Below are 27,012 nucleotides of genomic sequence, written 5' to 3'. Positions count from 1 at the left end.
TATGTTCCACAGGACAGTGTGCCTTACGAGCTGACTTTTATTCTCTGACATGTGTCTGTACACGCACACATTGGCAGTACTCTGTACCCCCGGTGCGTCTTTGGAATGACTTCTCTTGTCTTCTTCCAGTCCAGGTCAGACAGGAAGCTAGTGGAGAGAAAAGGAGGAAGCAGAAGCAGCTCTCTCTGACCACAGGTAATGACCCCGAACCTTGACCTCCAACCTCGCCCTCCATTAGTATGACAATAATACACACTTTGACAAAGCACAGACGTGCAGACAAAGAGTTGCCGCCTCCAAGTTGCTAACACTGCAGCAACTTCGCCTAACATCGTTGTAGCAGACATCACGTCGGCCTCATTCTGTGGTCAGTATTCTGCCAACTGCCCACTACATAGTTGTTTTAGTCATCCTAATACTCCCTAGAGTAAAAACTGTAGATATACAGGACTCTAAGAATATTGTAATTGTGTTTATCATGTGTCAGATGCAATGGAATAGCGCCATGTCAGTTTTAAAACAAGAACTGTTTTATTATTTGACAACAACCATAACACAGTATGTAGCATCTGTTCACTCAATATAATTTACATAAGGTATCCATAGGGCTGTCGGGGGTCATTTGTCTCCCACAGAATCTTTTTCACTATATTGAGAGGTTTCATCACACTGGGTGTACAGTGGATGTTGAGCCCACTGGGCATGGACCCTGTCCAAATACTAAGCCTTAGACTTTACAAACACAACTGGGTAGCATGATAAACCCAGCCATTCCTATGTAAAGAGTGAAGTGGAGCTGCAGCGGTTATGCTGCATCACGGCAATTAATTTAAGATATTGAACTTTTTACAGTACCACAGGTGCAAGCAAACATATCTATGACAAATATTTATCTTTATCTTCTGTGACGTGTGGTTGTTTCTGGACAGGGCTCATGGCTTGGTGGACTGAGTTGGTTGGTTTGGACCTCTGCATCACCAGCTCCAGAAGAACAGCCTGCTGCCATGTTTGGCAGGCTCCAGTTTTCCATCAATAACCGGGTTCGGCTCGGGGCGTGGCCGAGAGTGGTACGGATTTTCCGGGATGGGCCGTGTAGTTTCCACCTTGGTCACCTACGAATAAAAAAAAAACAACATATCAAGCATTAATTTGACATAACCACACACAACAAAGACACTTTGCTTGAGAATTAAATCATTTTTTATGAGATAAAGGGAGGTTTGTCATACAAGAGTGGTTGAACTTATTTGCTATAGATGTTCAAAACAGCGCCACATAATGGATTTCTACAGATCCTGATCTGGCTTGTCTCCTGCCAGATCATCAATCTTCAAATTATTTCCCTAAACTGACTGGGAAAAGTACCCACCTGACCGAGTCCTGGGGAATATAATCCCCTGAGAAGGGTTTCCTCTTTTTTCTAGAGGGCTCATTTTATTTTTTTTATTGGGATGTTTTAAAGGCACAATTTCCTCTTTAAGTTTAAGGAAAATTGATTGACACAAATTACTTGAAATACTGAAGACATTTTAAAATACAGCAAACACTCTATCACACTGAACTTGAAGCCACCAGAAAAATCCACTGCTCGTATCATAACCACAAGAAACAGGTACCTGTCGGGGCGATAGGTTTGTTTCCACTGTAAACCGTAATAAAAGCCAAGCAGCAATGAAAACACGGCCAGCTTCTGTAACAGCGACTATCATGAGGGCTTCAACACATACTCCACTTCATTATATGGCCTACTTCCTGCCTTCGATTTTCTGCCTGGATTTAAAGATTTTGGTGCACTCTCAAAATCATGTATATGTACAAAACAAAATGTCTTCCATAAAACCTCCCCCTGTTTTCCTCCCCAACTGGATCCGGCCAATTACCCCTCTCTTCCGAGCCTTCCCGGTCGCTGCTCCACCCCCTCTGCCGATCTGGGGAGGGCTGTAGATTACCACGTGCCTCCTCCGATACATGTGGAGTCGCCAGCCGCTTCTTTTCACCTGACAGTGAGGAGTTTCACCAGGGGGATGTAGCGTGTGGGAGGTTCACGCTATTCCCCCCAGTTCCCCTTCCCCACTGAACAGGCGCCCCGACCGACCAGAGGAGGCGCTAGTGCAGCGACCAGGATAGATATCCACATCTGGCTTCCCGACCGCAGACACGGCCAACCAAGCTGGAGGTAACACGGGGATTCGAACCGGGATCCCCGTGTTGGTAGGCAACGGAATAGACCGCTACGCTACCCGGATGCCATAAAACCTTTTGATGAATTAATTTATCAAGAAGCCAAACTTTGGAAACATTTTCTTTTCTGTACAGTTCGTAATTTACCTGAATAACTAGTCTGGAAAAATAAACATGTTAGGGGGCGACTCAATTAGATTTTCTTAACTTATCAAAAACAAACCGATGAGGAATTGGCCTATTCCGTTTTTACCAAGTCCAAGTCATAGCCGGCACTTAAAAAGCACACGACTTACAAAGACTTGCCATCTAGCAATAAAAATAGAAAATATCAAGGAAAAAAATCATTCACACTGTAGGATTTCGAGAAGAATGCAGTTGTTGAGATGCATAAATCAACACCACAAAAAGCATATCACAACCCGTTTTCAGGTTGGAGAGAAGGATGCTGACATAGCTGTAATATCTTCATGCCAACTCCTCCTTCGTGCGCCCTCATTGCTCAAATACCATGAAAAAAATATTCAACATCATTGGCCTCATATTTCTCCTTCCATCAAACCCTTCCTGCTCTTTCCAGTCCTTTTCATCCTTCTCTCTGCCATCCCTTACCCCATCACCATTATTTGTCCTATCTTCTGCTTTCCCTCCTTTCACAGATTCAGCAAGGCCAGTGTTTCAGCTAGTCTGGCATCTCCTTCTATCCCTTACTCCCTTGCCCTCTTTCTCATCGCTCTCCCGTGCTGAATTGTCCCCAACCTGGATTCTCATTTTCCTCTCCTCTTCCTCACTTCTTCCTCCTTCCACTTCCATCCTACCACTGTTCACCACAGGAACATCTCACAGGCTTGCCCTCTCTACTCCCTTCATTTCACAGACTCCCTACATTTCCCTCCGTCCTCTTCTCTGTGGATCTACGCACCACTCCTTCTCTCACCTTGGACAGGTCTCCCAGGTCAGGTCTCTTCCAGCCAAGCTTATCAAGGACACAGCCGTCGAAGGCTTCCTGCTGGTTCCGGCAGCGACGCAGCTCTTGCAGATTGGAATAGTCCAAACAGGTCCAGTACTCAGTGAAAGACTCGGCACAATTTCCCTTGATTTGCCTAAAATGCATGTTGTAGAGAGATCAGAATCAGAAGTCAAGAGACTCAGATGGGAATAAGTCCAGAGTCCACAGCCAGACTGGGTCACAGTGAATCAGATCCAGACCAAATACTTTCAGTGCTCAGAATGACTCAAGGTTCTCCTTTTATGAAAGACCTTAATTCAATTCAGTTAAGCTTTATTCTTTTTTCTTTTTTTTTCTGAATAACTCTGAGCTCATATATGCTGTTTAAACTGGACAGCGACGGCTGAGCCAGAGTAAGAGTCGAACATCCAACACTAAATTTAGGATCAGGTTAAGAGAACCCTGTGATGCTGAAATTACATAATGGACTCAAATTGCATCATGGTCTAAAATCACAATCACAAAGCTGCTATCGCTCAAGAGACCAACGGTCCAAAAAGCAGGTTTCATTAGTCAAACTTTGCAATTGTGATCATCTGAATGAATTGCCCAAAAAGGTTGCTGACAGATCCCAAAAGCACCCCAGCCACCAAACCAGGCCCCATGTGCAATTACTACTTTTGCTGAAATCTCTTCCCATTACAATGATTACAGGTACTGCTCTTACACGGTAAGTCTCGGTTTACGTTTGGGGTCAAAGTGCTGGCTGTTTGTTCCTTTGTTAGAAATAGAGGCACATGTTATTTAAAGACCATTAACAACTTATTTTCTTTGCACACACTCAAATGTACATCAGGACATAGTCCCAAGCCTCTGGTAAACACAGACATAACAGTTTAAGGTGAAAAGCCCACGACCGCCTCATCAAGTACATTCCCACCTAACATCAAATGTACTATTAGTCAGTCAAAAATCATCACAAAAGTGCTTTCAGAGCTTTCAGGTTCTGACTCTATAGGTTCCAGAACTCCATTTGAGTTTTTCCCAAATTATGTTTGTTTTTTTTTGCCTCTTTTGTTTTTCAGTTTCATGTCTTTTTTGGGGGGAGGGGATTCCCCCCCCTTTTTTTCCCCCCCAATTGCACTTGGCCAATTACCCCACTCTTCCGAGCCGTCCCGGTCGCTACTCCACCCCCTCTGCCGATCCGGGGAGGGCTGCAGACTACCACATGCCTCCTCCGATACATGTGGAGTCGCCAGCCGCTTCTTTTCACCTGACAGTGAGGAGTTTCGCCAGGGGGATGTAGCGCGTGGGAGGATCACGCTACTCCTCCCAGATCCCCCTCCCCCCTGAACAGGCGCCCTGACTGACCAGAGGAGGCGCTAATGCAGCGACCAGAAAACATACCAACATCCAGCTTCCCACCCGCAAACATGGCGAATTGTGTCTATAGGGACGCCCAACTGAGATGGAGGTAACACAGGGATTCAAACCAGCAATCCCTGTGTTGGTAGGCAATGGAATAGACTGCTACGGCACCCGCACACCCCAGTTTCATGTGTCTTTTAATTCATTTATACTGAAATAAAGTTTGCGCAATCAATTACAATACTAAAAATGAGCAAAATGTCCCTTTTGTACCTATTAATTGTTTTGTAAACTGTGATGCTGGTTGCTTTGACATTTTTCTCTACCCCAGACAACATAGCCAGGTGTGTTTAGTGGCATGTGTGTGCTGTGTCGCGCACACTCACATGCACTTCAGAGCAGAGCGACAGGGTTTCGCGATGGAGAGTGACGTCTGGTCTAAAGACACATGACTTCTAACTCCTGATACGTTCACAAAATTTGCAGTACCTTGTAATAATCCCAAATGTCCAAATTCCATGAACTTCCACGCCTGTACGGTTTTATGTCTCCATTTGACAATTCTGTCCATATTTCCCACGTCATAGAACTCACAGGGCCCCACCTTGGCCACCAAACCACCTTGTCAAACACGTGTTTCTGTTTAACAGAAAACATCCCAGATCTCAAAGTAGTTGTCCAGAGCTTAAAGGTAAGAGCGAGCTAAACACTGACGTGTTTAACGGCAATGCAAAAAAGCACATTCCACGAGATCTCATAGAAAACTGTAAATAGACAGACAGACGGACAGATAAATAAATAAAATGAAAATAATCAAGCTAGACAGATAAATGTGCACTGAATGAAAATCAAATACCATTGCAAACTGATATGTTAATTTCCAGGGGAATTATATAAATGTAAAAATAAATACAGCTGCAAATTAGGGGGGTAAGCAGAAAAGCAGAAACGATGGTATTTACTGGGGTTCATGCCAGTTCAAGGCAGTGGACAGTGTTAAAGCATGCAGACAAATGAACGAAGGTAAAGTATTTATACATATCGCTCTCTCCATTTGGTCAAGGGAGACGAGCAGACTTGAAATGGTGGAAAGCATAAATGTTCTTCATTTCTTTCTTTTGATTTTTCCCCCTTTTTCTCCCCAGTTGTACTTGGCCAGTTAACTCGCTCTCCCGAGCCGTCCCCGGTCGCTGCTCCACCCCCTCAGCCGATCCGGGGAGGGCTTCAGACTACCACATGCTTCCTCCGATACACGTGGGGTTGCCAGCCGCTTCTTTTCACCTGACAGTGAGGAGTTTCACCAGGGGGACGTAGCGTGTGGGAAGATGACGCCACTCCTCCCAGTTCCCCCTCCCCCCACGGAAAGGCGCCCTGACCGACCGGAGGAGGCGCTAGTGCAGCAACCAGGACACATACCCACATCCGGCTTCCCACCCGTAGACATGGCCAACTGTGTCTTTAGGGACGCCTGACCAAGCCGGAGGTAACACGGGGACTCAAACCGGTATTCCCCATGTTGATAGGCAACAGAATAGACCACCACGCCACCCAGACGCCAGTGTTCTTCATTTCTGACCAAGTGTAGGCAACTGAAATCTCACTACTATGTAGAAATGTTAGTCATCATAGTTACATGTGTGTTTTTAAAATCACCATATGTCAACATGTAGGACACAGTGTACAGAGACAAATGCATACAGTTCCATACCTAATAAATAATAATTTTCTTGTTGGCACAGTGTAAAACAGTTCATTCAGCAGTCACTATATGTTGTGTAGAATATGGGTCCATAGGACTATTTACACAAATGCACTTTAGGGCAAAGAAATAATTGCCAGAATATTTATCATGGTTTGCAGGTTCATTCTGGCTTTGCTCTTGCATGAAGGGTATGACAACTGCTTAAAATACAATAACACCTCACTACAAATTAACGTCTCAAGTGCATCTTAATTTTTCAAGGATACAGGGTGCTGAATGCTAAGGACTGCCTGAACACGAATGTTGAGTCCCCGGCAGTCTACTCGCAGGTTTTGCATGCAAGTCTTTAGGACTTGGATCTTCCAGCAGGGTGTGCGCTGATACAGTATGCTGATGATTTGATGATCTGATCATCAGCAAACAAGCTTGTGGGACTGGTACCACTGCAATGCTAAAACATCTGGCAGAGCAGGGCCACAAGGCCAGTCTGAGTAAATTGCAATTTGTCTAGGACAGAGACACCTTTCTAGGGCACGGGATCTCTAAAACAATGGTAAAACACAGCTCAAAATGAGTGGAAGCCATGCTCAAATTCCAAAACCTTTCACTAAGAGGCAATTAATGTCCTTTTTAGGGATGACAGGGTACTGTACACAGTGGATCTGTGACTACGCATCCCTGGAGGCTCCACTCTTATCTATTACGCATGGCCATGGACTAAAACCAACTGACAATGTGACGCTGACAGAGGCTACTGACGCAGCTCTCACTCAAATAAAACAGACTTGGACTACCACGGCTACTTTAGGACTGCCTGACCCAGACAGACCATTCACACAGACTGTGGACAGAAAGGGAGGTTTTATAACACCTGTGTTGATAAGATAGAGAGAGACAGAGGAGAGAGAAAAAAAAGGTTAACTTCACATCACAGTGCTAGCCACTGCACGGTGGCACAGCAAGAAGGTCCTGGGTGCGAACCCCGGGGTTGTCCAACCTTGGGGGTCATCCGCGGTCGTCCTCTGTGTGGAGTTTGCATGTTCCCCCCGTGACTGCGGTGGGTTTTCTCCCGGTGCTCCGGTTTCCCCCACCATCAAAAAGACATGCATGTTAGGTTTACTACTCCTGTCTGTGCCCCTGGCTGAGGCATGGCGAGACAAACTGGAGTTGGTCCCCAGGTGCTGCACAGCGGCTGCCCAATGTCCCTTGCTACACAGCTAGGATGGGTTAAACGCAGAGAGGAATTTCCCCACAGGGATCAATAAAGTATCTCAAAATCAAAAATAATAATGCCGCAAGAGGGCAACTCACACAAGCCTCGAGCCCCCCCCACCCCGACCAACCGTCTGATAACCGCAGATGGATTTCATCAAACTAACACCATGTGAGGGAAAGAAATATTGTCCTGTGATTGTTGATATGTTTTCTAAGTAGGTTGAAGTTTTCCCTACAGGAAAGGCAGATGCCTCCACTGTAGCAAAGGTGCTAGTAAGAGAGAGATTATTCCCAGATGGGGAATACGCCGGAAATTCAGCAGTGATAACAGAACTCATTTTGTAAATAGTACTAAAACAACTTTCAACATTTTTGGGTATCAATCTGAGGCGACATTGCGCATATCATCCACAGAGTGGTGGAGTAGTTGAGAGAGAATATGGGGCAATTAGAAATAACCTGCTCAAATGTTGTGATGAGACAGGCCTCACATGGATAAAAACACCCCACCATTGCATGAGAGCAAGAGGGAGGGCCGCAACAGGTCTGTCGCCTTTTGAAATCCTCACAGACGGGCCTATGAACACTGGAATAGTCCTTCCCCCGCAAAAGCAGGTCCTCAGCTCAGACCTCACGGAGGATGTACTGCTGAGTTCTGAACACATGCAGGTGAAAGCAGCATCTCCACAGCCAACAGAGGGTCAGCTGCACAACCTGAAGCCAGCAGACTGGGCGACGGTAAAGGACCTAAAGAGGAAACATTGGAGGAAACCCCCGTGGGCGGGGCCCCACCAAGTGCTTTTGACCACAGCTATGATGAAGGTGGAGGGGAGAGTCAGCTGGACACATGCCAGCCAATGCAAAAAGGAGCCACGACTGGAGACGGAGGTCCAGGGTAAGCTCTGCTCACAAATGAGGAAGAGAAGTAGCTGTGTCCAGCTCTCACTGAGGTTTAAAAACCTACTGAGAGCCAATGGTTGCTACGCTATAGGGAAACATTTATTTTATCTAATGGGGCCTGATTACAATAAGTCCCCAATGAGGTACTTTGTAGTGATGACACCAGCGCCCGAAAGCAGGCCCTGGCATTCGTTTAAGAGAATTGGGTTTAGTCTCAAAGGAATTATGTATTGTCTTGTAATAATTATTGATTATAATAATGTTACTATAATAATGATTATTATCGTGATTGTCGGCCCCATTTTACATTTTTTTTCATTCTCTAGAAAAGAAAAAAGAGAAAAGCCACTTTACTTTTGTCATTGTACATGTTACAACAAAATTTGTTCTCTGCATTTAACTCATCCTATTGTATAAGAGCAGTGGGCAGCTGCAGCACCCAGTGACCAACTCCAGTTCTTCTTTCCATTGCCTTGCTCAGGGGCACAGGCAGGAGTACTAACCCTAACATGCATGTCTTTTTGATGGTGGGAGGAAACCCACGCAGACACGGAGAGAACACGCAAACTACACAGAAAGGACCTGGGGTGGCCTGGGGTTCGAACCCAGGACCTTCTTGCTGTGAGGCAAAAGTCCTAACCACTGGGCCACCGTCCTGCCCAACATAAAAATGTTGCAACAACCCCCATTACAATCTCATCCATCACCTTTTGCCCCCACCACAGCCAAATTGCCAAACATGGAGATGACAGGAGATTGTCTTTTTTTGTGCAGGAGAGGTATTGTGATAGAGATAGCTGTTTACTAACCATTACCCCTACAGTTTACCCTGGTTGGCCGGACAAAGTTTATTGGTCATGGATGAACGGCAACAACTATCCTGTTACTACATGTGGAACACGATACTGTAAAGCGCTAGTTACAGACCAACCTACAGCTGAGGGCTTGAAACAGTCCGTGTTCTGGTGCCAAAAAGATGGAAAACCTATATGCTGTATAAGTGCTGATTGGCCACCAGGGCATCAATCACAGATACGGAAAGATATTGCTAACCCCACAGTAGCCACTCAGGGTTTTGAAACACTTGTAATGTGTGTAAGACACTTTGATACCAATATGGGAAATCTGGCAATAACTATGATGAATGAGTGGGCCACATCTAGTAATTTTACTCATTACTGGATTTGTCAACAAACCCAGCCACTGAGGATGCACAACCCAGTGCATTCTTAGTGCCAGTCCCCAGCCCGGATAAATGGGGAGGGTTGTGTCAGGAAGGGCATCTGGCGTAACACCTGTGCCAAATCAAATATGCCGCTCATAAATCAGATTTCCATACCGGATCAGTCGCCCAGTTTACCAACGACCACCACCGCTACTGTTGGCTAGCAGGGTGCCGGTGGAAACTATGCTATTGTTAGGCGAAGGAGAAAGAGAGGGGGAAGGGGAGAGTTGGAACTCTGAAGGTTGGCACTCATCCACAAAATCATCGAAGGCGAGATTTTCCCATAACCACCGGAATTGGACAGAGCACACAGAACACCAGCTCCAAAGCCTAACCAAGGCGAATGTTCCCGGGCCATCATTGTAAGATTCCACCACTTTCAGGACAAGAAGCGCATGCTTTGTTGGGCCAGGATGCACAAAGAGGACACACAGTTCAACGGTAACAGGATCCTGTTCTTTCCTGACATGAGTGCAAACTTGACCAAGCAGTGGGTGGTGTACAAAAATATCAAGGCTAAACTCCACAAAGCTGGAATCGCGTTCGCCCTACACCACCCAGCTCGTCTCTGCATCGCCATTGACAGTAACAAACACCACTTTGATAACCCTGCCATAGCAGAAACATTCGACGAACAAACAAAAGAAAAATCGGTGGTCAAGGTCAATTAGTACAGATGCCTAAAATGTGCTATGGTCAATACTGGTCAAAAAGGTGGTCTCTGATGTTAAAAAAGTTTAATGTTTACATCTCCACTATGTCTTGAAAGGACCTTATTTGAATAATAACTAAGAACTTAGCACTTCACCCACAACTGACCAGTTTCCTTTCATGACTGACTGCTATGGGGTGATTAACTACAAGAGCGGCTAATTTCAGATGCATAGCAAGCCACCTGGCTTACCATATGTGAAATCCTGGTTCTGATGACATAAGCTCTTGAAAGATCAATGCCGAATTTGGTGTTTAATGGCAATTACTTAATTACGCAAACTTAAGTATAGTTTAAACGTTAACTGTACCGATATGAGGTGCAGTGTTTACAGTTAATACATGGTTGAACATGTATGCGGGAGTCCTGCTGCTAGTTAGGTTAGGTTAAGTCTGACTTTGCGTTGTTCATTGGTAGTGCGACTGTGTAGGAGACCTGCTGCTCACTTCTAAGGAAGGACAAGCATAGGATTTGGAAGTTTTGGCAGATTGTTCTCATGCTGGGCACCTGAGCAGCATAGCGGTCTATTCCACTGCCTACCAACACGGGGATCATCAGTTCGAATCCCCGTGTTACCTACGGCTTGGTCAAGCCGTAGGTAGCAAGGATTAGCATGATCTCCCACGTGCTACGTCCCCCTGGGGAAACTCCTCAGCCAGGTGAAAAGAAGCGGCTGGCGACTCCACATGTATCAGAGGAGGCACGTGGTAGTCTGCAGCCCTCCCTGGATTGGCAGAAGGGGTGTAGCAGTGACCGGGACGGCTCGGAAGAGTGAGGTAATTGGACAGATACAATTGGGGAGAGAAGGGGGGGGGTTAGATTGTTCTCATGCTGCTAAGTTTGTTCTATTTTAGTTTTTGTTTTTGGGATGGGGTTTGGGGAGGTCACATGTTGGTCACACACATGACTTGGGAAGGAGCCAGCCAGACATTTCTCCCATTATTGGCTGAGAAGGATGGTATATTTGAAATTTGGCACAATCTGAAATTCTCCCACAATCGGATGGTGGTCTGTAGGATGACTTTGACAACCAAGAAGAGGTAGAGAGTGAAGGCAGAGCCAAGGATCAAATGGTGGAAGGTGAAGAAAGAAAACAGTTGTGTGGAGTTCAGGGAGGAGTTAAGACAGGCACTGGGTGGTAGTGAAGAGTTGCCGGATGGCTGGGCAACTACTGCAGAAATAGTGAGGGAGACAGCTAGGAAGGTACATGGTGTGTCATCTGGACAGAGGAAGGAAGACAAGGAGACTTGGTGGTGGAATGAGGAAGTACAGCAAAGTATACAGAGGAAGAGGTTGGCAAAGAAGAAGCGGGATAGTCAGAGAGATGAAGAAAGTGGACAAGAGTACAAGGAGATGAGTTCGTAAAGCGAAGAGAGAGGTGGCAAAGGCACTGTGGGCCTCTGCTACATTGCTTCACATGATGACATTGTATGCAACTCATAAGGAAGTAAGTGAGCAAAGGTGGCACAGTGGTAATACCTATGTAAAATGGTGACAAGTACGAAAGCAAAGAGGGTATAAATATTGTACATTGTATATTTACCTGAAGAAGTTAAGTGCACACTCGTTGACCTTCCTCCCTTCTTCCAGACATCTTCTGGGATCTTTCTCTTCCCAGCGGCAGAGCATGAACTCCTTGTTGGGTTTATCACACTGAGAGCCATAATGATGGGCAGCAGCCTTTAGCACTGCGGAGGACACATTTATCTGGATACAAAGACAACACACAGAGACACTCACACTTTACTTATAGACATTCCAAAAAAAGTATAACGCTAATAAGGGCAATTGTTGAAATATGAGCAGTTAAACTGAGTTACATTGTTGTTGTTGTTTTTATGCATGACGTTCAGAAACTCATCCTGTTCATTTGGAGGGAATGGCATATCACTGATCACATCTACAAGCGCCTCAACAGTGATACTAGATGTATGAGCTTTGGCCAGCAGAGTTATGACTTACAAGGACGTGGACACTGTGTCAATCAGTGTCAACCTGACACACATGACAAAGACTTTGTTATTAGTCTGTCTGTCGACACGGAAAGAATATCAGTATTAGAGAAAGCACAACACTTCTTTCACATTTTGAGAAAAAAGGGTTTAAACTGGTTTAGGTTGTAGCCAGTCTGCAGATGCACTTAGGTTTATAATTTCTCTTATGCTACATGGTGGGCTGTAATTTTCAAATCTGAGGGCATCTTCCGGATGTAGGAACATTGCTTCAGTGGAACTGCATTAAAATGGTTCGCTGCTGTTGACATGTAACAACACGAAGTCGTTAAACCCTTTGAAAGAGGCTGGCAGTGAGCTATCATGCTAACAATCGAGTAAAATATGCAGTGGTGAGTGTTAGCCAGCATTACTTGTTATGACATTCCACCTTCTTTTTTTTCGGACACGCTTAAATATCTATTGCCCCTCACCTCGTCCACGCTCAGCTCCTGCAGATTGGGGATCTCCGTTGTGGGCATAGTTAGACTGTGCTGCACAGAAGCAAACGTAAGGCTCAGTGTAACTTCACAAACACATCCAAGGTCCTCGACTAACTACAGGACAACTGACGAGAGCGACGGAAAGGTCAGTTTACTGCGCCTGCTCGCAGTTTTGTGGCGCACACTACTGACGTAATCAAGGAAGCGTCTGTTCCACACACACACACGCCAAAGAAAAAGCCGTTAAGACCGAAAATGCTTTGAATATATGTATATAATTTTTTTCACTTTCCCTTGCTGTATTGTTTATAATTTTTTTCTTAATATAAACATATTGTAGCGGACTCGCTACAATATGTTTATGTTCGCTTTGTAATATTCTCCTGATTGGCTTTAAATAAAGTTTTGTTAAAAAGATTTGAAACGCTCTTGAGACATTAAGTGTTATCAATAATCAAAAAAAGTATATATGTTGTTAAGTTTCATGAAGAATTACAATTATAATAATAAACTTGTCACTTTTTATATGATTTAGGATGGAATTTATATTCGCTACAATATTGATCACCGATGTCTGGTTATTTGTATTATCATGGTTTGTTTAACTATTCTAATTGAAAAATTGACAACTTGATTTGAAAGGAGGGTGCATTGAGACAGTCTTTTGATTTACTGTATGTTGTATTCTAGGTGTTGCATGACAGACAACCCGAGGCTGCTGAGGACTAAGTAAAAAAGCACTGAACCGGTTCGCAACGACGCTCCGCCATTGCGTTGCCATGACAACGTTGTCACGCGCCGGTTTTGCAGGCAGCTTGCGGCGTACTTGTAATTTGTTTGTTTTGAGTCTAACGGCTTTAGTGGTTAATGGAGCTCATCGGAAGCAGTTACAAAGGAGATACAAAACATGGCAGGTAAAGCATAATTTCCTTGATGCATAACACGAAGCCACCGGCATCGTGTCGTACACAGGACGTTGAAATTACACAGCAAAACCAGCCTGCGAGGTCGCCAGAGCAATGATGGCGTCTCTTCTCTCACTTAGGATGGAAGGAAGAGGAGAATATGCATTCCCCACAGAGACCAAGTATGTAGGGGAGGTAAAAGATGGATTGTTTCATGGAAATGGAGCGCTCTACTTTGCCAATGGAAGTAAATATGAAGCAACGTGGGTGAAGGGACTTGCTCAACAGGTGTGGAATCTCTCTCTCTTCTCTCTCTCTCTCTCTCTCTCTCTCTCTCTCTCTCTCTCTCTCTCTCTCTCTCTCTCTCTGTCTCTGTCTCTCTCTCTCTTTCTCTTTCTCTTTCTCTTTCTCTCTCTCTCTCTCTCTCTCTCTCTCTCTCTCTCTCTCTCTCTCTCTCTCTCTCTCTCTCTCCCCTTGTGTGTGTGTGTGTGTGTGTGTGTGTGTGTGTGTGTGTGTGTGTGTGTGTGTGTGTGTGTGTGTGTGTGTGTGTGTGTGTGTTTTGAGGCAATTATTTAATTCCACTCTGACTTGAAATGAGGAGCGAGACATAAATCTCTTACAGTATTGTTACACTTAAATATGTGCATGAACAGACGCACAAGTCTAGACAGTCTCGCTTATAGGGCACTTGTCTGTTCTTCTCTTCCTTATCTCATGTCTTCCAGCTCACATCCACCAAGGCCGTTTCTCCAATTACTGTGTACAGACTTTGCTACACTCAATGAGTTTCCCACACATTCCTCCGCTATCAACCAACAGTCAATCACAGGCCTCCACTAGTTCACACAGGGGAAGGCACTCTATGACTCTGATACCACCTTTGACCTGCTACACATGAGCCCTAAGCATCCATCCAAGCAATGTGAACATAGTATAGCTGATACATGGTCAAAGATTAAAAGTAAGCAAGCATCATATGTGAACTGCCCTCACAACTCCCTCCCCTTTTTTTTTTTTTTTTTTGGTTACTTTTAATCAACAACAAATCGTTTAAATAAAACATCAAATGAAACATGATAATGGATTTACATCCTGGCAACATCTTACTCCACACATAATAACTGTGAGGCCTGTCAGTTGTAAGCCAGCTGAAATGTATCAGATTTACATCAACACACTCCATATAAACCCAGCAGTCAGACAGAAGTCACAATTATCCTATGTACTCTTGAGCCAAACATCTCACCCGACTCTTGACTTGAAATGAGTAAAAGCCTCGGGAAGTTACAGTGCCTTGCAAAAGTATTCAACCCCTTTGACAGTCATCACTAATTTCTGGATTATAAAAGATACTCACACATCTGTTCCTGCACAATATTATTTTTGTGAACCCATAAGCTCCAACGGCATGTTCCCAAAGCCAAAATAAGTTATGTTTCACTGACTTTTTTAAAAATAGACTAAAAATTAAAATATAGTATTTGCATAAGTATTCAACCCCCCACATATCAATACTTTGCAGAGTACTCTTTTGCTGCAATAACAGCCATGGTTCTCTTGGGGTAAGTATGTACAAGCTTTGCACATTCTTCTGGAGTAATTTTTGCCCAGTCTTCTTGGCAGAATTTGTACAGATGTTGCAAGTTGGTGGGATGGCGCCTCGGGACTGTGATTTTCAGTCTGTGCCATAGATTTTCAATGGCGTTGAGGTCCAGACTTTGACTTGGCCACTCCAATCTTTCACCTTTTTGTTGCTGAGCCATGCCATTGTTGCTCTAGCAGTTAGAATCATTGTCCTACTGGAAGGTGAAGCGTCTCCCAAGCTCCAGTTTTATGGCAAACTGCAACAGGTTTTCTTCCAATGTTTCCCTGTATTTATCTCCATCTGATCTTCCCTCAATTTAAACAAGGTTCTCGGTGCTTGCAGATGAAAAACAACCCCAGAGCATTATAATGGCGCCGCCATGCTTCACTGTAGGGAGGGTGTTTTTTTAGGGCATGAGCAGTGTTAGGTTTGCACCACACATAACACTTTGAGTTTTGGCCAAAAAGCTCAACTTTCGTCTCATCTGACCACAAAACTGTTATGTTGTGAAAAAAGACACGACAGGCGAAGCTCTAGTCAGAGCGTACTCCATTTAATCAAGCAACACAACTAACAACAGTCACTCACGTGACTCAAGTAAAAACGTTTAACCGGATCAGAACACGACATTGTCACAGCAATGCCAGAATAACATTTCTCCCTCACTCACAAGAAGCTAAGTGTGATACTCAGTCACAAAGTCATGCAGGTGCACAGGCCAGGTACGTGCACAGACTAAGCAGGGCACAGATGCAGCACTATCCTCAGGGTTTGGCTCCATGACTCCTAGCTGGACAGGAGGGGCTGAGGTGTCAAGCTGCAGAGGGACTGGGGACGCTGAGGTGTCAAGCTGTGAGGTTGGTAGGGCTACTGTAGGGGCCGCACCCAATCCTGACCTAAGAGGGCCCTGTACCTTGTGCAGGCGACTAGCATGCCAGTGAGTGCCGTCCATGAGCCTGAATGTGGCTGGGCCGAGCTGTCGGCTGACCTGGACAGGATCTGACCAGAATGACTGCAGCTTCATGTCGTGGTGAGGTCGTCGGATCTGGACCCAGTCATAAGAGGAAATGGCAGGAGGCCTAGCTCGTCATGTCCAGTTGAACCGGTCCTTCATCTTGCTTTGACGTGTGTTGACTGTGGCTTGAACTGGGTGAGTTGGAGCGTGGGCCAGGGCAGGGTGGAGCCCATCCAGAGGTAGCTGATGCTCCCGTCCCAGCATCAGGGAGGCTGGGGAGACTCCAGTGGTAGCATGTGGGGTGGTGCAATGGTGTAGCAGTGTCTGGAGGAGGCCGGTATTGAATGTGTACCCTTAGGCGAGGTGTGCCCTGATTCCGTTCTTTAAGGACTGATTCAGCCGTTCCACCCCGCCATTGGCAGCTGGGTTATAGAAAGCTGTGTGAATATGGTGGATCCCTTTCCTTTCCAGGTAGGAGGACATTTCGTCTGAGACCATCTCGGGCCCATTATCAGTCGTGATTTTCTTGGGCAAAGCCCATCATGGGAACAGGGATTCTAAAACATCAATTAACACCTTGGTTGTAACCGAGCCCACAGGTGTCACCTCCGGCCACTTAGAGTAGAGGTCATAGGTCACAACAAGAAACCGCTGGTGGTATGGTACCCCATGCAGCTCACTGCAGATTTTGAGTTGTAGATGCTCCCAGGGTTGGGATGGCCAGTTCAGGGACTGCATGGGTGGGGGCGGGGCTGGAGCCCTGGTGTTGCCGCTGAGCAGACAGGCAGTGCAGTCCTTGACCAGGGTCTGTCGATCCCTGGCCACCATACGAGGTCCTAGCATCGTTGTTTGAGCCTGACTATGGCCAAGTGGCCCGCGTGTGCCATAGCAAGGACATGTGAATGAAGGGCACTCGGGATCACTGTGCAGAGACCTCTAGCAACACAAGTTTCATGCCAGCATACCAGATCCTCCCGGATCCTGAAGTAGGGAGACAGCTCATCCAACACCTTCGCGGGCCAGCCCTGTCTGATATATGTTGAAACTGAAGAGAGGACAGGGTCAGCTGCTGAGGCATCCTGGAGCTCCCTCAGTGACACCGTCTCCTGAACGGGTGTGTGGAGAAGCTGGACAAGGTCATGTTCTGCCTGGTCATGCTCAGAGGTCGGAACAAGTGGTGTGGGCAGGTTGAGGATCAAACGTGATAGCAGGTCAGCCACCACATGTTCCCGGCCTGGCATAAACTGCAGGTGATAGTTGTACTGCTGTAAGCAGTCAGCCCAACGCTGAAGGTGGAGTGGTTTGTGGCCAGTGCCTGATGTGGCCAGGAAGGTGGTGAACGCTTGATGTCCTGTCCTCAAGGTGAATTCGTATCCATAAAGGTACATGCACCAGTGTTCACATGCCCAGAGGCATGCTAAAGCCTCTCCCTCCCCTACTGAGTACCTCTGTTCTGTGGGGCTGAGTGCTCGGGAGGCGAAAGCAATCGGCCTTTCCACTCCTCCATACAGCTGGGACATCACAACACTGATGGCGATGGTGGAGGCATCACATGTGATGAGGGTAGGGCTGGCTGGGTTGACGTGCACCAGGATCGGTGGTGAGGTGAGCTGTGACTTCAGGTAGCACACCGCGTCAGAGTGGGCCGGTGTCCAGAGCCAGAGCTTGTCAGTCCTCAACAGTTTGCACAGTGGCGCCATTGTGTCAGAGTACTGCGGCAAAAATTTGAGATAATACGCCGTCATGCCCAAGAAGAAGGCAACCTGGGCGGGTGAGGTGGGCTCTGGGACATGTAGGATGGCTTACCTGTTCAAGTGAAGTGGGTGCATGCCCTCAGTGGAGAGGCAGAACTCCACATGCTCAATGGCTGAGGCCCCAAAAACACACTTTTCACCAATTAGTGTGAGGTTTTGCTCAGCTAATGCACCAAGTACGCTGTGGAGGTGTTTGTCATGCACTGCTCTGGTAGCGCCATGGACAATGATGTCGTCAAGGTAGATGACCATCACTCGGGATCCCAGCAAAGATGGAGGCCATGATTTTCTGGAAACAACTTGGAGCTGAATTCAACCCAAAAGCCATACGTGTGAAGCGGAAGACTGCTTTGTGGGTAATGAAGGCAGTGAGGTTGTGGCTTTCAAGGTGTAGGGGCACCTGGAGATAGCCCTGGCTGAGGTCAAGTTTTGAGAAAATGGTGGACCCATGGAACTGGGTGGTGAGCTCCTCTGTTGTTGGCAAGGGGTATCTATCAGGTATTATGGCTTTGTCTACTGCTTTCAGGTCCACTGTTCAGGGGGGAGGGGGAACTGGGGGAAATAGCGCGATCCTCCCACGTCCTACGTCCCCCTGGTGAAACCTCTCACTGTCAGGTGAAAAGAAGCAGCTGGCAACACCACATGTATTGGAGGAGGCATGTGGTAGTCTGCAGCCCTCCCTAGATTGGTAGAGGGGGTGGAGTAGCGACGGCTAGGAAGAGGGGGGTAATTGATCAATTACAATTTGGGAGAAAAATTAAGAAAAAAGCCAAACCCCCCCATGGTTGACTGCCTCTCCCATACCATTGTGGGGGCCGTCCACTAGGGACTTGACTATGCCCGCATGGCAGCTGACCAGGCCGCTGACCCGGACATGCAAGCTTTCAGGATGGCTGTCACAGGGCTGCAGTTAGAGGACATGGCTTTTGACAATGCCGGTACCACACTCCTGTGCGATGTTTCCACAGGTCAGCCCTGGCCCGTCATTCCCACTGGATGGAGGCAGCATGTTTTCGATGCTGTCCATGGCCTCTCCCACCCAGGCAAAAAGCCTAGCCTGGGTGGGAGAGACACTGAGTGAATCTTGGCTGTCATGTGTTTTGTGTGTGTGTTTAATGTCGGGAGTACATTCATCAGACTCCAGAATCTCCCCCGTCCCCGCTGCCAGTCACAGTTCATCTTCGGTCTACACACCGCATATGTGTCCAATGGGTCTCAGTCTGTTTCTTGGTTCGGTACAAGCTTTTGCCTAATTATCAGGGGCACCACAGATCCAACATTTATCATCTCGAGGGCCTGCATTGTGGAGTCCTCTACTCGGAGCTCGACTTCTCTCTGAGGGGGACCGCCGCACCCTCTGCTCATCCCACTACCTCTGTTGATGCTCTGCTGAGTCTGAAACTGTGCCGGCTGCAGCCAAATGTCCTCTGTCCCAGCCCTCTCAATGTTTGTGTATCTGGCAGCTGATTTCTCCTCCCATGCCATCCAGGAAACAGTTCTTGAATTGCTGTTCATACAGGGAGTCATTTTATCCATTCAGCGGTGTTAGACTGCTGTTTTCTCTGAAAACTTTTCTCAATTTGACTAAAACCTCGGCCTTTATTGTCCCATATCTCATTGTCTATCATTCTGCCACATAGTCCCTCTATGTGGCGCCAATAATCGACATTTTCTACCCAGTTATAATGGCCGTCATCTTCTGGCCAGCCTCCTTGCACTCTGCCCCATTTCAATTTCATGCTGTGCATCAGAAAAGATATGATTTCTCTCAGCGTTGGTCTGTATTGGTGTACAATCTCAAGCAACACATTAACAACTGCAATCCCTCCATGTGCGGAAATGTCGGGCAGGTCACTGGCCACTGATTTCATTTCGTCTGGTGTCCAGGCCCTGTAGACATACATCGTGGCATTTCTGTGAATGTTCTCATTCATCCAGGTCATGGTTATCCAAAGGAGTTGACTCAAGTGCAACTGGACTTGGTATATATCCATGAAGACGTTTCGCCTCTCATCCAAGAGGCTTCCTCAGTTCGTGCCTTTCCGACTCGACCAAGCTAGACTAGCTTCGTCCTCAGTTCGTGCCTTTCTGACTAGACGAAGCTAGTCTAGCTTGGTCGAGTCAGAAAGGCACGAACTGAGGAAGCCTCTTGGATGAGAGGCGAAACGTCTTCATGGATATATACCAAGTCCAGTTGCATCGTGGCATTTCCGTCTTGCATTAGGCTGTTCAATCATTGGGAGGGTATAGATGCTTAGCGTTCTTCCAGCAATGGGGCAGAATGTTGTGGTTTGTTTTGGTTTACTTGCCTTGCGGGGAGGAGGATGTAGCCTGGTGTGGAGATGAGATGGTCACTGGGCTCCGCGTGACGGGCTCTGCTGCTGCAGTCTGCTGTTCTTGGGCCTCTCAGGCAGGTCGCCATTGGTCTGCAGCAGGTTGCTACTGGCCTGCGGGTCTCTGATGAGCGGCTGAGGTGGGGGAGAAGATCCAGGTCTTTCTGTGAAAGCTGAGGGCAGTGATTATTTGCCCCCCCCCATTGTATCCTCTCATTATTCTTTTCCTTATTTCTTTTCCCTGCCTCTTCTTTCCACATCATCAATGCTTTCCAATGTACTCTACCTTTCTCTCTTTCCCTTTCATCTTTTCCCATTTCATCCTGTAGTTTTTTTTCCCCCAGCTGTTTTACAGTAAAACTACCAGTTTCAGGAAATCCAATTTCTTGTCCCACATTGAAAGCTATTTACAGGAGTCATCACTATGTCTTTCATGCGTCATTTTTGCACATCCTGTCAGACAAGACTTGTTTCTTCCCTGCTATCTGGCAGTCACTCTCTTACCTGGAAATGTCCTGTCCTGACCATTCAATTGACATTATTCCTTATTTCCTTTGCCAATGGGTCATCGCTTCTAATGTCATTACATTCAGACGTCTTCCCATGGTCTTCAGTACTGTATCCTCATTTCCATAAATAGCTGTATCACACAATTCCTTTCCCCACAATCTCACAAACAGTCTCTTCTCACCCCGGAAGTAGGTTACGAGCTGTCGTCAGGGGCAGTAGACTTCTTGGGTCTTGGCAATTTTTCAACCCCCTTCACCAGACTGGCTGGCCAGATTTAATCCGTGCAGAAAGTGGGTCAAAGAAGAATATGAGTTAGGCATCCCGGATGAGCCCCAAATTGTCGGGGCAATTATTTAATTCCACTCCAGCATGAAATGAGGAGTGAGACAAAAATCTCTTACAGTATTGTTACACTTTAATATGTGCATGAACAGACGCACAAGCCTGGATACTTAAGTGCACGCCGGTCAGTACAGTACAGTCTCTCTTATAGTGTAGTCGTCTGTTATTCTCCTCCTTATCTCATGTCTTCCAGCTCATATACCACCCAGTCCATTCCTCCAGTTACTGTGTGCAGATTCTGCTACACTCAGTGAGTTTCCCAAACATTCCTCTGCTATCAACCAACAGTCAATCCCAGGCCTTCACTAGTTCACACACACTAGTTGTGTGTGTGTGCATGCACACGTGTGCATGTGTGTGTGTGCATGTGTGTGTGTGTGTGTGTGTGTGTGTGTGCAGGTCTGTGTGCATGTCAAACTGTGTGCATCAACATCCATGCTTTAGTCTCTCCATGTCTCGGTGTGTTTCACATTGGTTATAGTGGATATTACATCTGGTCCCCTTTAGCAATTATTCGCTGTTATTGTCATGGTTATTAGGATACTTTTCCTTTTGCTTCATGTGGTCTACGCATGTCGTACACGTATTTTTGTGTTCTGTGATGCGGTCATACATGCCTACTTTGGACATGATAACGATCACTCCGTTTAATATCATAATTTTTGTTGCTCATTTGAAATTATACATGACCAAATATGCCAAGGGCTAGACTACCTCATCCAATTGCTTGCTGACCTTGGAAGACCTGTTTCAATCCAGTTAAATGGCTAGAAATAAAAATTCTTTAAGATAACACCCATCCATCCGTACAAATACAACAACTGTATATACGTATATGTCACAGTGCAAGACATTACCACACTAAATGGGAGATAATAAGAGTAAAAATATTTAACAATCCCTGTAACTTAATATTTGTGCTCCTGACTTTGTTCTATCAAAAGGTATTAATTGTATTTTGTTTGTGGTCTTGGGAGTCTCAAGGTGTCTTTAGAGCTAGAGTCATTTTTAGTTTGCTGGTAGAGCAAACCGGTCTGCTGGGGATGCAGTATCCATTTGCCTAAATTCCATTTTTGGCAATATAAGGAGTCCTCTGGCAGTTACTGACAATCTGACCTTTTTACTACTGAGAAGCTACGCACACACAGAGATAAGATTAGGGCTAGTATTTGTTCCACACAGAACTCTTTGCAGTAGTGTTCTTATTGGTGTGTTTTATATCCACGCCTTGTTTCATCGTGTATATTTGGGGTTGTTCAACACAGGGTATTTCAATATGAGTACAATTGCAGATGATGCAGCATGACAAGGCCCAACCTCACTTGACCAATAATACTTATAGAGGCCTGACTATTGAGAAGTATCAGAAATTATGACATTGAAAATATTCATCTTTATTTTAGATGCTGTGGCTATAGTGGCTGATAATTATTGTGGCCTATTTCAATGTGTTTTTCCACAAGGGGACCTTCACTTTCTCTGATGGCCTAGTCTATCAAGAGAAGGACTGGGGGTACTGTGACAGTCATGACAGGCGCTTCTACAGTGAAAAGTGTAACGGACTGAAACCTGCAGGTTAGTGTAAATCCATTTATTAATGTATCTATTCATCTGCTCTAACCGCTTGGCACAACAGTTGCTTAGCGGTTTGCATTGTTGCCTCGCTGCAAGAGGGTCCTGGATTTGATTAAACATATATAGACAACAGGTCTCATGCAGCAACCGTTCACACACACACACACACACACACACACACACACACACACACACACACACACACACACACACACACATACACATATCTGTATGAAAAAGTTTTCATGCAAACTATTAAAACAAATCCTGTGGCCTTCACTAATTTTCTTGTATTTTGATTCAACCTCACTCAAAATGACAAGTATTTTCTATTTTGTCCGTTCTACAAAAATTATTTACTTTTCAATTTTAAATATTGATGCAAATAGGAAGAATAAGATATGGGCAAACATATTTAACACTAATAAAACTCCAGTACATCACACTTTTGTGTAACTAGACCTTCCATTGAATGTTTTTACTCCTTTATGCCAGGTCTTACAGTAGCACTCACACCTTTTCTCATACCTGAAAAACATTTTAAATTTACCCAAGAAATATTTCCAGCAAAATAAAATATATCAAAGACGAATGTTGCGCAGACAATTATTGGGAATTAGTGGACACGGGTGTGTTCAAACCAAATGTAGAAGCTATCATATAAGGGTTGTCTTCAAAGTCAGTAACACTCAGTATAAAAGTATTGTTGCTTTGCACTGTCATGCTACTTTCATTATAACCTAAACAACTGCCTACCAAAGTCAGAAGTCAGGCAGTTAAATCTCAAACTAATGAGGTCATTTGAATGGAAAATCTGTAACTGCGGCGGCACAGTGGCACAGTGGTTAGCACGGTCGCCTCACAACAAGAAGGTCCTGGGTTCGAGCCTCGGGGTAGTTCAACCTTAGGGGTCATCTCGGGTCGTCCTCTGTGTGGAGTTTGCATGTTCTCCCCGTGTCTGTGTGGGTTTCCTGCGGGTGCTCCGGTTTCCTCCCACAGTCCAAAGACATGTAGGTCAGGTGAATCTGCCGTATTAAATTGTCCCTAGGTGTGTGTGTGAATGTGTGTGTGTCGGCCCTGTGATGGCCTGGCGGCCTGTCCAGGGTGTCTCCCCGCCTGCCAGCCAATGACTGCTGGGATAGGCTCCAGCATCCTCGCAACTCTGAGAGCAGGATAAGTGGTTTGGATAATGAATGAATGAACGAATGGATGGATGGATGGATGGATGGATGGGTGGATGAATGAATGAATGCATGAATGCATGAATGAATGAATGAATGAATGAATGAATGGATGGATGAATGGATGGATGGATGGATGGATGGATGGATGGATGGATGGATGGATGGATGGATGGATGGATGGATGAATGAATCTGTCACTGCTTCACTGAGGATGAAATGAAGGAATACATTTACTTTTCAGCTGGTTGGGACCAGTTCACTGAGGTGCAACAAGAACCTTTGTGGCCATTTCACGGCTTTGTGTTCAGTGGGTTCATCTTGTTATACTTTTGACGTGCTGCACACCCGGCTTGTTTGGCATTAGCACACCCAGAAGAAATCCAAATGAATATCCAAGAGAAACTCATTTGTAGCTCTGCGGTCACACTACATTTAGTTAAACAAAGAGTTTATTTCCTTAAAACCGGTGTGTGAATTCCTCCTCAGTGGTGTTTGATACAAGATTCTATTCACTTTGTCCGTTCAGGAGAGTCTCAGCTAACTGATTTGGACCCTCCACGTGTCATCTCTGATGGGTGTTACGACTGTGGTGATGGTTTCTACAATCCAGTTACAAGAGTCATCACTGCTTACAATGGCGATATCCTGAGGAATGCTGGTAAGACAAGAAAATTCTAGATTATACCGAACCTGTTGCCTTCATACTAAATTTGGCCGGCAGCCATACCAACATGTACCCTGGCTCTGCCAAATGACGGCCTCTAAGCAGGTGTGGGCTTGGCTAGTACTTGGATGGGAGACCTCCCGGGAAAATGAGTTTCTGCCGGAAGTGGTGTTGGTGGGCCAGTAGGGGGCAGTCTTCCCTCTGGTCCTAATAAAACAACAAATATCAAATCCCAATGCCCCAGTGCAGTGACGGGGACACTGTGCTGTACGAGATGCCGTCCTTCGGATGGGACGTTGAACCGAGGTCCTGACTCACTGTGGCCATTAAAGAGCCCATGACACTTATCGCAAAGAGTAGGGGGTTCCCCCGCGTCCTGGCAAAATCCCCAACCTGGCTCTCTCCATCTGGCCACCTAATCATCCCCCCATGTAATTGGTTCAATGAGTCCCCCCTCTCCACCTCAAGCTGATGTGTGGTGAGCGTTCTGGTGCAAAATGGCTGCCGTGCCTCACTCAGGTGGTGCTGCACATTGGTGGCGGTTGAAGTAAGTTACCCCCTTCAAGGTGAAGCACTTTTGGTGTCTAGAAAAGTGCTATATAAATGTAATTATTATTATTATTGCTAATAATAATAATACTATCATTATTATTATTATTAGTATTACTATTATTATCATTATTATTATTATTACTAAAGCTACTTAAGTCTAGTGTGTCAACACCGCAGTATTTTGTGGCTTATAGGAGATGGTGTCCGCTGGCTATATATAGGCCCATTTATGTAACTTTGTCTGTGGTAGTTCTTTGACGGATAACAATTCTTATGAAATTATGTCTACCTACCAACCTGTAAGCGTTTTGTAGGGTATGTACATAGAAATGGAAGAAAGCTAATCCAGTCATGAACCCAGGATGATTGACAGTTTCACAACATCGCTATTGAAGCCGTGGCCCCTCCTCCTTCCTTTACCAATTACATTTCTCACAAGTTTGGGCACATTTGTTTCCACCAATTTAACACTAAATTGGCTCCATCTGAGTCTCGAGTAATACCAAGACATCATTGCTTGTTTTGCCAAGGTAACCTGAGGCGAGAAAGGTAAATTTACATTTAGAAGTAGGTCTACACAAAATGTTGTGTCCTGTGAAGTCTTGTGATGAATTATGTCACCATTTGCTAGACTAGAAAGCAGAAACACAAGCATGCAGTGCTATTCATAACTGGTAGCTAACTTGAGCTGATGCTACAGGATTGGCAAGATTGCTATATTAGAAAACCCCTAGCCTAGTGTTAACCCTGGGTTATGTAGGGAACATAAACGGCTGACCTTCGGTTGGTTCGGTTAGAGCTCTTGTTCAAATAACCAAAGCAGAAGTGTGTCTTAAATGTATTTACTGTCCTTGTGTTTTATGATAAAGTAAATAAAGGGATGTTTGCACTGCCTGAGCATGTGAATGAATGAGTAGGGTAACCCAACTAGCTAGGTGCAGTAAGCAGGCAAACAGTAGCACACTCACGAGGAGAAACTTAAGCGATTAAGTTCCAGAAGAGCGCCAAACACATGCATTTACATTTGCACAGCAGTGGTTATGTTTTGTAAAGTCAATGTCCAAAAACTGTACGCAATTAGTGTTCACCGGGTTTGCTCTGCATGATTGTTGACTGCTCTGCTTGTTATTTTTAGTAAGGCCATTTTAGTGAGTCTGTATGTCTGGTCAAATACATTTCGTGGAATGTTTTGCACTTACTTCTACCAGGTTGGTGCCTCTGGCTTGTGCTTCCAGCATGCTATTCAGGGCAGTTATCAAGTGTCAGAGGCTGAAGCTCTCATAATGTAGGTTTGTGTGTGTCATCAGCGAAATGCAAATTGATTTTATTGATGTCTGTGTATCAAGATTAGTTTATCTTCCCCTCCCTCCTTTCTCCCAATTGTACTTGGTCGATTATCCCACTCTTCCGAGCCATCTTAGTCACTGCTCCACCTGCTCTGCTGATCCGGGGAGGGCTGCAGACTACCACATGCCTCCTCCGATACATGTGGAGTCGCCCGCCGCTATTTTTCACCTGACAGTGAGGAGTTTCACCAGGGGGATGTAGCGCGTGGGAGGATCACACTCCCTCCCCCTGAATAGGCACCAGACCGACCAGAAGAGGCGCTACTGCAGCGACCAGGACACATACCCACTCCCGTCTTCCCACCTGCAGACACAGCCAGTTGTATCTGTGGTGATGCCCGACCAACTTGAGCGTAACACGAGGATTCGAACTGGCGATCCCCGTGTTGGCAGGCAACGGAATAGGCCGCTACGCTACCCGGATGCCCCAACAAACCAACGTTATAATGATTAAAGCAATTCAACAATCCACTCATTATCAGCCTAAGTGAAAAATTAGAGCATGCAGACTCATTCTGGCTCTGTGGAAAACTCAGTCTGTCCACAGTTTCACTGCAGACCATTTTGATATGAGACAGGAACCTGTCTTGCATCTCTCACTCCTACAGGGCTGTAAATTTT

The 27,012-nt window shown here is 45.7% G+C and overlaps 2 protein-coding genes across 2 annotated transcripts in view; one reads left to right on the top strand and one right to left on the bottom strand.

The window, feature by feature from the left end:
* Positions 1-514: 514 nt before the first annotated feature.
* Positions 515-12,820, bottom strand: ndufa8 (NADH:ubiquinone oxidoreductase subunit A8). Its single transcript, XM_056301922.1, has 4 exons — positions 12,678-12,820; positions 11,796-11,959; positions 3,119-3,284; positions 515-1,112 (listed from the first exon to the last, which is right to left on the bottom strand). Exons 1-4 carry the CDS (start codon positions 12,723-12,725, stop codon positions 975-977), a joined length of 516 nt encoding a protein of 171 aa, XP_056157897.1. The 5' UTR covers positions 12,726-12,820; the 3' UTR covers positions 515-974.
* Positions 12,821-13,470: 650 nt separating this feature from the next.
* The window catches only part of morn5 (MORN repeat containing 5), a 28,239-nt gene continuing 14,697 nt past the window's right edge, over positions 13,471-27,012 (top strand). The window contains exons 1-4 of the mRNA XM_056301921.1: positions 13,471-13,600; positions 13,732-13,879; positions 22,534-22,645; positions 24,356-24,487. Of these exons, the coding sequence (XP_056157896.1) occupies positions 13,554-13,600; positions 13,732-13,879; positions 22,534-22,645; positions 24,356-24,487 (439 nt within the window). The 5' untranslated portion in view covers positions 13,471-13,553. The remainder of the gene's footprint in view (positions 13,601-13,731; positions 13,880-22,533; positions 22,646-24,355; positions 24,488-27,012) is intronic.

The sequence above is a fragment of the Lampris incognitus genome, unplaced genomic scaffold (assembly GCF_029633865.1).
Source record: "Lampris incognitus isolate fLamInc1 unplaced genomic scaffold, fLamInc1.hap2 scaffold_223, whole genome shotgun sequence".
NCBI lineage: Eukaryota > Metazoa > Chordata > Actinopteri > Lampriformes > Lampridae > Lampris > Lampris incognitus.
This window is presented reverse-complemented; position numbering and strand designations above follow the sequence as displayed.

What these genes read in the sequence shown, in the direction of transcription:
- ndufa8 (XM_056301922.1), bottom strand. Translation starts at nt 12,725, where the DNA reads ATGCCCACAACGGAGATCCCCAATCTGCAGGAGCTGAGCGTGGACGAG. An exon ending in AGGAGCTGAGCGTGGACGAG is followed by an intron (nt 11,960 to 12,677) that starts GTGAGGGGCAAT and finishes CTTTGTATCCAG; the next exon opens with ATAAATGTGTCCTCCGCAGT. An exon ending in ACCTGGGAGACCTGTCCAAG is followed by an intron (nt 1,113 to 3,118) that starts GTGAGAGAAGGA and finishes TTTTATTCGTAG; the next exon opens with GTGACCAAGGTGGAAACTAC.